The following is a 13784-nucleotide window of genomic DNA, read 5'->3' on the forward strand; positions in this document are numbered from 1 at the left end:
AAACATCAATGAGAGAGAAACATCGATCAGCTGTCTCCTGCACAACCCCCACTGGGGATGTGCCTGCAACCAAGGTACATGCTGCCCTTGACCAGAATCGAACCTGGGACCCTTCAGTCCACAGGTGGACGCTCTATCCACTGAGCCAAACCTGTTAGGGCTGTATTAGAGTTTTTGTTCTCTATTAAGGTTTAACTTCTCTAAAATTTGCTGCTGTTGTTTCATGGGGTCCTGGGGATTTTAGAGGAAGTTTTTAATCAAAGTTCCACTTACTCTAATAAACTTTTACAATTCAGTCTTTGAGTATTTTACTTTCCCTGGAATATTTCCTACATTTTCATGGAGGAAACAAGTTGTAAAGGAAGAAGCATAAACTTTGAATCTCAGTATGATCTCACAGCCTACCAGTTTTGTTGTTTCTGGCAGGTTACTTAATCTTTGTAAGCCTGGTGTGTAAAGTGGGCAGAATATCTTTCTTTCATGTAGTTGTTCTTAGTACAAAGTGAATCAACATGTTTAACAAGTACTTTGCTCAATGCCTGATTCATAGTAGACATTATCAAGGTATATATTCATTTTTAAATATATATATATATTTTATGCCAGCCCAGGACTGGGGATGGAGAGGAGAGATAAGCAAAATCCCTTCTATCCTATATAATAAAAGGCTAATACGCAAATTGTCCGTTCGACCGGGAGTTCAGTTGGGAGTTCGACCAGGGGTGCCCCTCCCTCCCTACTGGCCCAGCCTGATCAGCCCCAATTGGGGTGGGCTGGCCGGACCCCACCCCTGCATGAATTCATGCACTGGGCCTCTAATGTTATCTATATATGTAAAAGCCTAAGTGACTGAACCATCAGTCGACTGGTTGCTATGATGCGCACTGACCACCAGGGGACAGATGCTCAATGCAAGAGCTGCCCCCTGGTGGTCAATGCGTTCCCACAGTGGGCATCAGATGCAGGGCTCATAGCTGGCAAGCGCCGCTGCAGGGGCGCGAGCCTCTCCCTATCGGGACTGACTGGGCACGAGCCCAGGGCAGGCGAAGTGGGGCTGGGATGAGCGGGAGTGGCACAGTGCCTGGCCCGGGCTCCTTCCAGCTGCATGCCGCTTCGCGCACTACTACATCCCTTGGGGATGTCGGACTGCCAGTTTTGGCCCGAAACTGGCAGTCCAACATTGCCTGAGGGGTCCCAGATTGCCAGAGGGCACAGGCCAGGCTGGGGGACCCCACCAGTGCACAAATCCGTGCCCTGGGCCTCTAGTTTATAATATTGAAAAATTGGAAACAATTTAAATTCCAGCAATAGGATTGATAAAAATGGAGTGCTAAACATCCTATTCTCAGATATGGGAGAATGTTTGTGACTGTATTAAAAAAAAGATTGCATCCAGCCAATGTGGCTCAGTTGGTTGAGTACCAGGAGGTTGCTGGTTTGATTCTCAGTCAGGGCAATGCAGAATTGCAGGCTCCATCCCCAGTAAGGGAGTATGCAGGAGGCAGCAAATTTATATTTCTTTCTCATCCATGTTTCTGTTTCTCCCCTCTCACTTCCTCTCTGTGAAATCAATAAAAAACATTTTTAAAAGTTTTTATGGTTGAGAGTATTACAGATGTCCCCTTATTCCTCCCCTTGCCCCTTCCCCCCCAGTTCCCACCCCACCCAAGGCCTTCACCACCCTATTGCCTGTGTCCATGGGTAATGCATCTCCTATATAATAAAAGTGTAATATGCAAATGGAGGAATGGCAGGTCAGCGGGGGGTGGGGCCAGCGAGCAGGCGGCACCAGGCCAGCCCAGGCTCATGCCAGTAGGCAGAGGGAGGGGACAGTGATGGGGGTGGGCTGCTCACCAGCCAGCGCTGTCCCCAGATCACCCACCTGATCGCCTCCGGGAGCAGGCCTAAGCCATTAGTCGGACATCCCCTGAGGACATCCCCTCCCCGAGTGCACGAGTTTTCGTGCACCAGGCTTCACTTAGTATGCATACAAGATCTTTGGTTAATCTCTTCACACATCCTAAAAATATTAACTAACAAACAAACAATCAAAACTCTAAAAAAATTTTAATGAAGAAACTAAAGAATATTTTTAAAAAAGAAAAAGATTTCAAGAGGATTACCCCTCTTCTTTTTTTCATGTATTTTATATACTGTATTAGGGACCCAGTGCACGAATTCATGCAACTTGAAAGGAATTGTGGGCTTCGAAGCTGTGGTGGGCATAGGGGCGGGTCTCGGCCCATCCTCCGCGCTCCTGCCCATTCCCCCCTCTCCACGGCCCCCAGTTCCCTCTCCGCTGGCAACCCCGCTCCCGCCGCCACCACTCCCACTCACTGACAATGCCTGCCCTGCTCGCACCCACTGACAGTGCGGAGCAATTGGGGCCGACGCCAGTAGCGGGTGCACGCAGGGCCAGCACCAGCAGTGGGTGTGAGTGGCAGCTGCTACCCCAATTGCCCTTCAGGAGCAAGGGGAAGTGGAGAAGTCCTCGGGTGATCAGGGCTGGCAGTGGGTGCGAGTGAGGCCAGCACCGGCAGCAGGTGTGAGCGTCAGGCGGGACTGCGGCTCGCAGGAGCAAAGAATTTTCAGTAACCACCAGAGGCTCGCACCGATGACAGTGGCTGGCGCCCTACCTTGGTCTGGTGCCCCCACTTACCTGCTCCACCATCCCACCACGACCAATGCCCGCCATGTTCCGCACGTGCGCCCCCTGGTGGTCAGTGCATGTCATAGCGACCGGCTGTTTGATTGTTCCACCTTTTGGTCTATTTGCATATTAGGGTTTTATATTTAGATATATATAGATATGCATTGAAAAAAGTCTGGAAGGACTCAAGTGGACATACACTTTAGTGTTCATCAAAGTGGTGAAATTGTGTTTTAATACTTTCCTTCTTTATATATTTTTTGTACTTTCCAGATTTTCTGCAGTTAGCATAAATGACTTTTATAAACAGAAATAAATGTTACCTAAATGAATAGAATAAAGTTATTGAACAAATGTTGACTGTAAACCTCTCTAACTAAAAATTGTTTAAATATAAGGTTTATAAAGGAATAATTCATTCAGGAATTTAATTTTTTACTAGTTTACATAAATATTGACTAAAGTCATATTTGCCATAATTAGATAGAGAGTTGGGTAGCATTGAGATTTTTCCATATTGATTACTTTCTATAAGGAATTTTAGGTTAACAGTTGAAAGTATGACATTCTTTGAAACTCTTCTCTTACCCCTTTTTAAAAATTGGTTTGAGAGAGAAAGGGAGGGAGGGGGGAGAGAGAGACATCCATTTGTTGTTTTATTTATTTATGCATTCATTGGTTGCTTCTCTGGGTGCCCTGACCAGGGATCAAACCCACAGCCTTGGCATATCTGGATGAGGCTCCAACCAACTGAACTACCTGACCTGACCTGTCCAGGGCCATCTTCTCTTTCCCTTTTATTAAGAGGCCAAGTAGCTCAGCTCTTCTGTCTTATTCTCTCTTTGTCATGTATCTAAGAAGTTCCCATTGGCGAAATATTTAAGCATCTTTTTTTTTTTTTAACAGATATCTGTCCTTTCTAGATTTATTTAGAGTTTTTTATTGACTTTTTTGTGTGTTTACTTTTAAAATGCTCTATTAATGTAATTAAATGGGTATATAAGCAAAGAATGGGTTTTAAATTTTATTGGTGCATCATGATAAAATAAAAATCTGAGAAAAATCATTTTGTCTTAAGAGACTGCTGGATGCTAGAATTAATAGGTATCAATTTTTATTTGGCCAGGAATTACTGTTAATTCTAAGGAGAAACTGGAAGCACAATGGGAGATGACAGTGAGTGGTTGAAACTGCCAGTTGATCAGAAATGTGAACACAAGGTGAGACTTTACTGGAACTCAAATTTCAGTATATTGGCTTGTTTTGTCTGCAGTTATACTGTGTAGTATAGTTAAAACCTGCCCAATGATTACATAGTACAACTGAAAACAACATACTTTTGGAGATTGGGTAGTTTCAGCAGGATGATTCATGTTTGAACTATCACATCTTTAATGCCATATTCCAAAGAAGTAATAATACTTGAATACTTTGTATCCAATTGAAATACATTTAGAATGGCCTGTTACGAATTTTAGATGTCCCTGTAGGATATCATAAATACTAAATATTTACAAGAAAAAGTTTATTAGCTAATTTTTTAAGAAGTATCTTAATTTCCTTAACTCCTTTTTTGTTTCCACTCATGGTGTCTTTTGTTTAGATTATCTGGTATAGGGTAGTTATTTTTCCGTTCCCCTTAATTAACAGTAAATAATAATAGTATTATTAAGTTTTGTTTTTTAAAATACGACGTTTCTTTTAGCTGTGGAAAGCAAGGTTAAATGGGTATGAAGAGTCCCTGAAGATCTTCCAGAAAATAAGAGATGAAAAGAGCCCAGAATGGTCCAAATTTTTAGGATTGATCAAAAAATTTGTGACTGATTCCAATGCAGTGGTTCAGTTGAAAGGATTAGAAGCTGCGCTTGTTTATGTTGAAAATGCCCATGTAGCAGGAAAGTAAGTAGTTTCTTTTCAACTATTCTGTTAAAAAACCCCGTCTGATGCTACCTGGATTAATCTATGTATATTTATGGATCACTGTTCTTAGTTATTAGCACTTTTGGAATATATTCATTTTCTTTCATAGTTCCTTGATACTTGCAGGGCTTTTGGTGTTTTGTTTTGTTTTGTTTTCAGTCTTTATCTGTTCTCAGAAGTACATGAGATCTCTAACGGGGAACAAATAAGGAATCAGATCTTGAGTTCCTACCTTAAGTTTTGATGAACAAGTAATGTTTTCTCCTTTTGAGCCTTTCCTTCTAGACTACGAAGGAAAATCTTCAGTAACTTTTAGAAGAAACTGAGAGGTTGTTAGCAAAGGAATGATCAGAATTTCACTGAAAATATTTGGGCATTACAAAAAAGTTTTTCTAAGATTCCAGCTAGGTGATCTTAGAATCACATCTTTCTTCCTGTGACCATTAGGCATTTTTATCTCTTAGGAGAGGCAATGCTAACTAAATGACCTCTGTGACTCTCAGCCTGTTTGACTTGAGCTGCGAATGGTAGATGTTTCTAGTGACTCCTCTCTCCCATACCTCTTAAACCTGATTTTTCTAACTAATCTTTATGTCATTGAAAGGAGCCCCCTCCCCCTCCCCATACACCCACAAAAGGGGGCCATTGACTTAATTGTACAAGAAATATATACTTCACTTACTTCAAAGATTATACTAATAAAAACAATCATAATTTGAGAGTTTTGTTAACATCGCCAAGTTTTTCTTGCCATTAGTAAAAGTCATTCCTTTTTTTAATTTTATTTTCTTCTGATTCCAGAAACTTTTTTGACAAGTGCTACATGTAATTCCAGCCCACTCAATTCCTCCAATTTCCAATAGTACAAGTGTTATTTAATTTAGAAGAGATTCAAAGCAATAAAGTTACTGTAGTCTTACCAAGGAGTTGGGAGCAGCCTTTTATTACTAAAGGTGTATATCCATTCCTTCTGTGAAGAAATTCCCTTAAGAGGTGTTTAAAATTATTATTTTTTTAAATTCCACAGAATCGAGAACTTCGTAATCCTACTTTTGTATAATATATCTGTGTGTGTATAGAAAGATCTGGAAGTGGTAGAATTTCAAGGGATTTTTGTTTTCTTGTTTGAATTTTCTACATTTATAAACAGTCTATGGTTCTGTGTTATTGTCTGGTATAAATGTCTTAAACCTTTTCACGTTACTCTTGTGTAATAGAACCTTGAGACCAAATGTTCAGTCCTAGTTTTTTAATATTTTCAAACATAAATTTAAAAGTTTAGAGACTCATTTAAGCATTTTAAAAAGTAACTGTGTATCTCCCCCCCCTCACCCCCCCCGCACCCCCCCCCCCCCCCCACACACACACACACATTGCCTTACATGACCTTTTCTAGCTCTTCCTACTAAAGGTGTGTTTTTGGGTGTGTGGTTGTTGTTTATAATCTATATTACAGAACTACAGGAGAAGTTGTATCAGGTGTTGTAAGTAAAGTGTTCAACCAACCCAAAGCCAAAGCCAAGGAGCTAGGTATCGAGATTTGTCTGATGTACATAGAGATTGAGAAAGGAGAGACTGTGCAAGAAGAGCTCCTAAAAGGCCTGGACAATAAGAACCCCAAGATTATAGTGGCCTGCATAGAGACCCTGAGGAAGGCCTTAAGGTAAGACCTTTTCTTTTTGCATTTGTTCTATTAACTAGGGTGTCTCAGTTGAGTTTGAGTTCCTGGTTTAAACAGAAATAAAAACTGCTAGACTTGACTTGGCACCATACCCATCAGGAAAGTGACTTAGAAAAGCTGAACTCATTCCTCGAGTGTGGCACTTTGTATTTAGTAATTTTAGCCTTCAAGTGTATTGCAAAGTTATTTTATTTAAGTTTCTTTCTTTCTCTCTCTTTCTTTTCCTCTCTCTCTTTTTCTTTCTTTCATAGTAGGGGACTTTATTTTTTTGTGGGTTTGTTTTGTTTTGTTTTTAATCCTCACTCGAAGATATTTTTCCATTGATTTTAGAGAATGGAAGAGAGAGGGAAAGACAGAGAAATATCAGTGTGAGAGAAACACATCTATTGGTTGCCTCCTGCACGCGCCCTGACCAGGGCGTGGGCCAGGGAGGAGTCTGGTACAACCAAGGTACATACCCTTGACCGGAATTGAACTCGGTACCCTTTGGTCCGCAGGCCAACGCTCTATCCCCTGAGCCAAACCAGCTAGGGCTTAAATTCCTTTCTAATGAAGATGAACAGGGAATATTTCTGACCTATTCTTAGATAATGAATTGGCCTTTTTGTTGAAAAGCACTCCTCAGGGTATTTAAGCAGCTCTTTATCTGACATAAATTTATATACTTTGAAGTGTTGACTATCCACAGTTTGTTGGCTAAGGTAGACCTTTGTTTAGGTGCCTTTTTATAAAATAGAAGCAAATGCTATATGCCTTTAAACAGAAGTACAGCAATAGCAAATAGAAAATAACTTACTCTTGTGTAATAAGTTATTTTCAGCCTTAGTTTGGTAGTGAAGTTTTTCATGAATAAGTGGTTGTAATTTGCTGTGAAAATCTGAATTAGACAAACCACTAGATCTGATTTGGCAGTCCTTATCTGATATCCTATCCCCCAAACCATCCACGTGAGATACTTTAGAACAGCGGTCACCAACCGGTGGTCCGCGGACCGCTGGTAGTCCATGAGGTCCAAAAGGTTGGCTACCGCTGCTTTAGAAAACAGCTCTACTGAAACCCTAAATGTGTGACCTACGGAAGTGAAGATCATCTCAACTCAACTCTCTTATGATTTTGCATATGACCTACTTCTTGGAGAAAATGCTTCCTTTGGTGTTTATCTTAATAAAAGTATCAAAATGTTTAAATTTTGTTAAACTATCTTCAGTTTATGTCTTAAACTTACGTTGTCTTTCATTCGGTTCATAATGTTCTTTTATAAAATTTGACTTTCACTTAGATTCTTGTGAAATAAATGTTTCCTCATGTCTAGCCTATTATTATAGTAGGCATGTATTTTTATGAAAAGTAAATAGTATGCTGGTTCTTATCTTAGAAATTTAGTGAATTGACTTGATTATCAAAACTGCTTGTATCAATACATCTGTTCTGTCCTTATTAGATATCTAATAAAAATTTTTAATTAGAAGTTTTTAATCTAGAATGCTGTAAACTCTGGTTACTTCATTTTAAACTGACTAGGAGAATAAGGGTAGAAAAAGAACAAGTTAGACATATCTTCTTACATCTTTTTTATAGATGTTATTTAATTTAGTCCCATCCCTGCATGGTTCTTTATTTGTCCTAAAGCATCTCAGAATCTATAAATGGAACTAGACAGTTCTCTCAGACCTTCAAGAACCTTGAGACCAAATGTTCAATCCTAGATTCCAGAGCTTCGGTAAGCTATCTGTTAGTGATAGTTTCAGGAGACCAAATATTGTTCTGTGGCCCCTAAAACGGGCTCCTAGAACCCTTTTGTTTTTTTCTGTAGTAATGTGTTTAGTATCAAAATTAATTTTTAAGGTATTTTCCATGTAGACCTGCTCCAAATGTTTTTTTACTTGTTTGTTTTGGCTTTGTTTTTTTATCTTTCAGAAGCAGGCAAGGATAGCAAAACAAAAATCAGATGAAACAGTAATAGTGTAAAGGAAAATTAAGAATTCCAAATGTTAGATTCTTCAGGCACCATGTTGAGCATCCCTAAAAAGAATGGTTTATCGTTATCATAGGCAATCTTGGAGATATCTAGTTTAGTTTCATGTTAAGATACCTATATTTAAACTATTTACACAATCAGGTGTCTTGTTAAATATCACTTCTAGAGAGAGTATTTTCACAGTCTCCTTTTTTGGCCTATTGGAATATGTCAGTAGCTATTACTGAAAAATTTTGTTGTATATATGCATTTGAGATAAATCTGTACACATTAGATCATAGATGAGTAATATATATGGGTCTTACTAGAGAATTTCAGTGTTCTTTTATAACTAAATTCCTCTTGCTCCAGAATGTTATTCAGAAATGTTAAAACAGTGAATCAGAAAGCTAAATTTGGCAAGTTGGGAACTTAAAACTATAATATGTGACAGATATATAAGGTTACAGTTTTACCTTTCCTCTGGCTGCTCTGAAAAGCCATCTTTGCATTGTTCCTGTGGCCGCCTCTCCCTTTGCTGCTGCAGCCACGTCCGCCCCACGCCTCCTCTGCCACTGCTTTTTCGCCAGAATCCTTTTTAAAAAATCTGCTGCAGATCACTGGTATGCCCCACCATGTCAGAAGTAGCCATGGACGCCAGCTCTGACATCACCGCCAAGGACTTAAAGGAGAAAGAAGTTGAGGAGGACGCAGAGAATGGAAGAGACACACCTGCTAATGGGAATGCTATGAGGAAAATGAGGAGCAGGAAGTAGATGAAAAAGAAGAAGAAGAAGGTGAGAAGAGGAAGAGGAGGAGGAAGGTGATAATGAAGAAGAAGATGGAGATGAAGTTGAGGAAACTGAGGCAGCTACTGGCAAATGGGCAGCTGAAAATGATGAGGATGATGATGTTGACACCAAGAAGCAGAAGACCAGTGAGGATGGCTAAACAGCAAAAAAGGAAAAGTTAAAATTTTTCCCCATAAAAGGTCACTGTGACCTATTCATCCCCCACTTCCCATCTCAGAATCTAAACCTGGTTACCTTAGAGTAAAGAGAAACAGATGACATGTGATCTTCACCACCCAAAGAACCAAAACTTCCAAGGTCCTGCTTTTTTTTCTTAAAAGTACCTTTAAAAGGAAAATTTGTATTTTTTATTTACATTTTATATTTTTGTACATATTGTTAGGAGTTGGCCATTTTTAATGACCTCGTGAAGACCAAACCAGCCTTTGGAACATTCTCCATCCTGTTTCTGACTTTATTTGTGGAGTGACCATGTTCATTATAATCGCAAAAGAGAAAAAAAAACAACCTTGTAAAAAGCAAAAACAACAAAAAAAATCTTACTCAGAGCAATCCAGTAACTTTCTGTGTATATACTTGGCTCTACTATAAGTAGTTGGGTTTATATGAAATGGTTAAAAGGGCCCAAAATTAAAGGTTTCTTTTTTTTTTTTTCTTTTTTGGCTAGGAAGTTGCTGTTTGTTTATTTGGTCTTTTTGATGTGTGTGAAACTGTTGTACAACAATAAACTGGAATTTTATTTTGCTGGAAAAAATAATAATTAAGTAAATAAGTAATTGTGTTACCTTTCTTAAAGAAGTCAGAAGACAACTTTTTCCTATGGAAAACTGAAGCAAAAGGTTTAAGTTGCCTGGAGTTACAGTGTAATAGCTTTAAAATCAGGAATGATGCCAAAACCAGTTTAGCTCGGCGGATAGAGCGTTGGCCTGTGGACTGAAGGGTCCCAGGTTCGATTCCGGTCAAGGGCATGTACCTTGGTTGCGGGCACATCCCCAGTAGGAGGTGTGCAGGAGGCAGCTGGTCGATGTTTCTCTCTCATCGATGTTTCTAACTCTCTATCCCTCTCCCTTCCTCTCTGTAAAAAATCAATAAAAATATATTAAAAAATTTAAAAAAATCAGGAATGAAACCACACACTGCCAGGATTAGTTATCTATTGAATTGAGCAAACCACCTTAATTGTAAGAACTATTAAAAAGTTTTTTGAAAGCAGATTTCACTCATCTAAATATTTATAAACATATTTGTTTATATTTTTATGCTTTTATATGTATATGCATGCATATTTAAGATATCACAAAAATGTTGGTCCTTTAAGGACTTGAATTATTCCTACTCTAGTTATCTAGAAAGTTAGCTTTAAAGTGGTAATCTTGCCCTGGCCAGTATGGCTTAGTTAGTTGGGTGTTGTCCCATGCACCAAAAGGTTTCTGGTTCTTGGTTGGATTCCTGGTCAGGGCACATGCCCAGGTTGCAGGCTCAATCCCGGGTAGGGTAGTGCGCAGGAGGCAGGCAATTGATGTTCTGCTTTCACATCGATGTTTCTCTTTCTCCCTCTCCTCTCCCTTCCTCTCTCTCTAAAAATAAAAAATTTATATATTAAAAATAAATAAATAATGTAGTAATATTATTTTGGACCCAAGACATTAAATAGTATTTTTGGAATAATGACTTACAAACATAGATGTGGTTATGAATTCCCTTCTTTTCTGCCTTAAAACTCAACTTATATAATTCTATAATATATGGATATGGAACTATGTTTGTGTGAATGAAAGCTAACACTTTACCCAAGCAAGCACGTTGACAATTGTTTTTCCAATATTTTACTTCTAGTGAATTTGGTTCCAAAATCATCTTGCTTAAGCCAATTATCAAAGTGTTGCCAAAACTCTTCGAATCTCGAGACAAGGGTGTTCGAGATGAAGCCAAACTAATTGCTGTGGAGATTTACAGATGGATTCGGGATGTTCTGAGACCTCCATTACAAAATATAAACTCTGTCCAGGTGAGGCACAAAGTTTTTGCATCAGGTTAATATATGAAATTGTTTCCTTCTTATTGTTGTTGATATCCTATCCTTACAAACAATTATTTAAATCAGTTGGTTCTTCTGAGCATAGCCAACTTGTCTCTATTGTTACTTTGTCCTCTCAAGGTAAATACCATGCATTTGGTGATTCCTGTATCTTAGTCTTGAATCTGTAGCAGTTTAAAAGATCCCTTTATAATGCTATTGGTAGCAGGAGTTAATATCTGTTTGGACAAAATTAATTTCTCTTTTTGTTATAATTGATTATAGACTTTATCTGATACAAATATATCTGAATTCATGAACTAATAAGAGTGGCAAAAAAAATGGATTTTCTTTTTTCTGTGTGCTCAGCAGTACATCTTCAGTGTAGTAAATATAAATCAGTTTGTCTTATGCTACAAAATGTATACAGTTTAAATTTATCTTGTCCCTTTAGAGCCATATAAATAAGAAATTAGCCCTGACCAGTTTGGCTCAGAGGATAGAGCGTTGGCCTGCGACTCAAGGGTCCCAGGTTCGATTCCGGTCAAGGGCATGTACCTTGGTTGCAGGCACATCCCCAGTAGGGAGTGTGCAGGAGGCAGCTGATCGATGCTTCTCTCTCATCGATGTTTCTAACTCTCTATCCCTCTCCCTTTCTCTCTGTAAAAAGTCAATAAAATATATTTTTTTTAAAAAGAAATTAAGTTTTTATATAAGTAAATATTAATGTTAAGTATATTATCTAATGGTAGAGATGTAGATAATCTTTTTAAAATATTTTATTATATTTACAGTTGAAAGAACTAGAAGAAGAATGGGTCAAACTGCCAACAGGTGCTCCTAAACCAACTCGGTTTCTGCGTTCCCAGCAAGAATTACAAGCGAAATTGGAACAGCAACAGTCTGCTGGTGGAGATGCTGAGGGTGGTAAGCCCATTTTAAACACCTGACTCTATAAAAATTGTCAAGAACAGGCCCTACCATAAGAACAGGTTCACTAGGCATATTTTGTAGGACTGCCATTTAATAAAATATAAGTTGCATATAGTACTAATAATTCTATATCAAGATTTCATTAGAGGTGTGATAACAGAAGAGGACTGATAACAGAAATAAAATCATTCCATCCATTTTTGTTGTTTTTCTCCTGGAAGGTGGTGATGATGGAGATGAGGTGCCACAGATAGATGCTTATGAGCTTTTGGAAGCAGTAGAAATTCTTTCCAAACTTCCCAAAGACTTTTATGATAAAATTGTAAGTAATGGTAAACTTCTTTCATTTATTTCATTTTAAGTAGCTACTATAGTATGATTAGAAATGCTCTGCTGAGCCATTTCCTGGTGTACCCTTCCACCCTATATCTTCTCTAATAGAGTGAATTAGTTGCTGCTTCTTTGTTCCCATAGACTTTGTGTATATACTACTTTTGCACTTTTTTTACATCTTGCCAAAAACTAGCACACTTTCTTGATGTCTGCCTTTTCCTATTGTCTCTCTGGTTTTACCTTTAAATATCTCTCAAATTCATCTCCATATTTTCATCCCACTGTCTAGTACAGGGGTGGGCAACCTTTATGTGAGTGCGTGCCAAAACCAGCAAAATCTCTGACTCAAAATTCTTCTGCTTGCCAACCCTAATTTTTTGAGACCATGTTACGCCTACTTGATATCTCTTAAGGTGTACGTACGTGAAGAACCTTGAAGCAATAATAAAATTCATTCGAGTGACAAAAACACAGTATATGATGATGAAAAATACATTTATTTCTTAATGTATACATGTACACTGACATTCTGACAGAAAACTTTATGACTCGTTTGATATTATCAGTGGGACTTTTGCTGCTGCATCACTGATGACAGAGATTTTACATCAGGTTTATATTTCGTGACCTTCAGAGATATGCACGAGCTACTACTTTCATCCGTCAGGCTACTCCTATTATGAGAATTAACAAAATTCATCACTGAGAACAAAGATTCACAAGTGTATGTGGATGAAAACATGGAGAGTAATACTGTTGCAAAGTTTTTTTAAACAGAAAAAATTTTCTGGAATGGCATTCCAAGTCCTCAATAGTTCGTTTTCGACACTATTGAAATTGCTCTTCCCCTCTCTTGTCAATCCATGTCTATGGTCTTTAAGATAACTTGTTACGTAAAATTATTTATTTATCTAAGATGCACCTACACTGAATTTATCTGAAAAAGAAAAAAATCAGTATTAAGAAAAAAAATTGTAAATGGAAGATTATAAGAGAGGGTTTCGCGTGCCAGCAAAAGTTACTGGCGTGCCATGTTTGGCACGTGTGCCAGGGGTTGCCCACCCCTGGTCTAGTAGTTACTCTAGGGTTTCTTGACCTTGGCACTGGTGACATTTTCCCCCCTGATAATTTTTTCTATTTTGGGGACTCTCCTGTGCTTTGTAGGCTGTTTAGCAGCATCTCGGACCTTCACCCACTAGATATCAGTAATACCAATCTCCTAAGTCCTGATATAAAAAATGTCTCCAGCCTTTGCTAAATGTATTCCAAAAGACAAAAGTATCCCCAATTGAGAAACAGTCTTAGGCCAACCACCATCATATCTTGCCTAATGTGCTACAGTACTACAGTTGTCTTCTTCTTCTTTTTTGTTTTGTTCATCCTCACCTGAGGATATTTTTCCATTGATTTTTAGGGAGAGGGAAAGAGAGAGGGCAAGACAGAGAGAAACATCAATGTGAGAGAAACATATCAATTGGTTG

General features: G+C 38.5%; 1 protein-coding gene across 5 annotated transcripts in view; it reads left to right on the plus strand.

Annotated features, from left to right (window-relative positions):
- CKAP5 (cytoskeleton associated protein 5) overlaps positions 1-13784 on the plus strand; it is a 90929-nt gene that overhangs the window by 15045 nt on the left and 62100 nt on the right. For 3 of the 5 annotated variants that reach the window (XM_036326007.1, XM_036326009.1, XM_036326008.1), the window contains exons 2-7: positions 3777-3870; positions 4356-4549; positions 6027-6233; positions 10857-11028; positions 11832-11964; positions 12192-12292. In XM_036326007.1, the coding sequence (XP_036181900.1) occupies positions 3814-3870; positions 4356-4549; positions 6027-6233; positions 10857-11028; positions 11832-11964; positions 12192-12292 (864 nt within the window). In that variant the 5' untranslated portion in view covers positions 3777-3813. Of the gene's footprint in view, positions 1-3776; positions 3871-4355; positions 4550-5966; positions 6234-10856; positions 11029-11831; positions 11965-12191; positions 12293-13784 lie in introns of those variants that run through there. The other 2 variants (XM_036326010.1, XM_036326011.1) reach the window with 2 other exon arrangements.

The sequence above is a fragment of the Myotis myotis genome, unplaced genomic scaffold (assembly GCF_014108235.1).
Source record: "Myotis myotis isolate mMyoMyo1 unplaced genomic scaffold, mMyoMyo1.p scaffold_m19_p_10, whole genome shotgun sequence".
NCBI lineage: Eukaryota > Metazoa > Chordata > Mammalia > Chiroptera > Vespertilionidae > Myotis > Myotis myotis.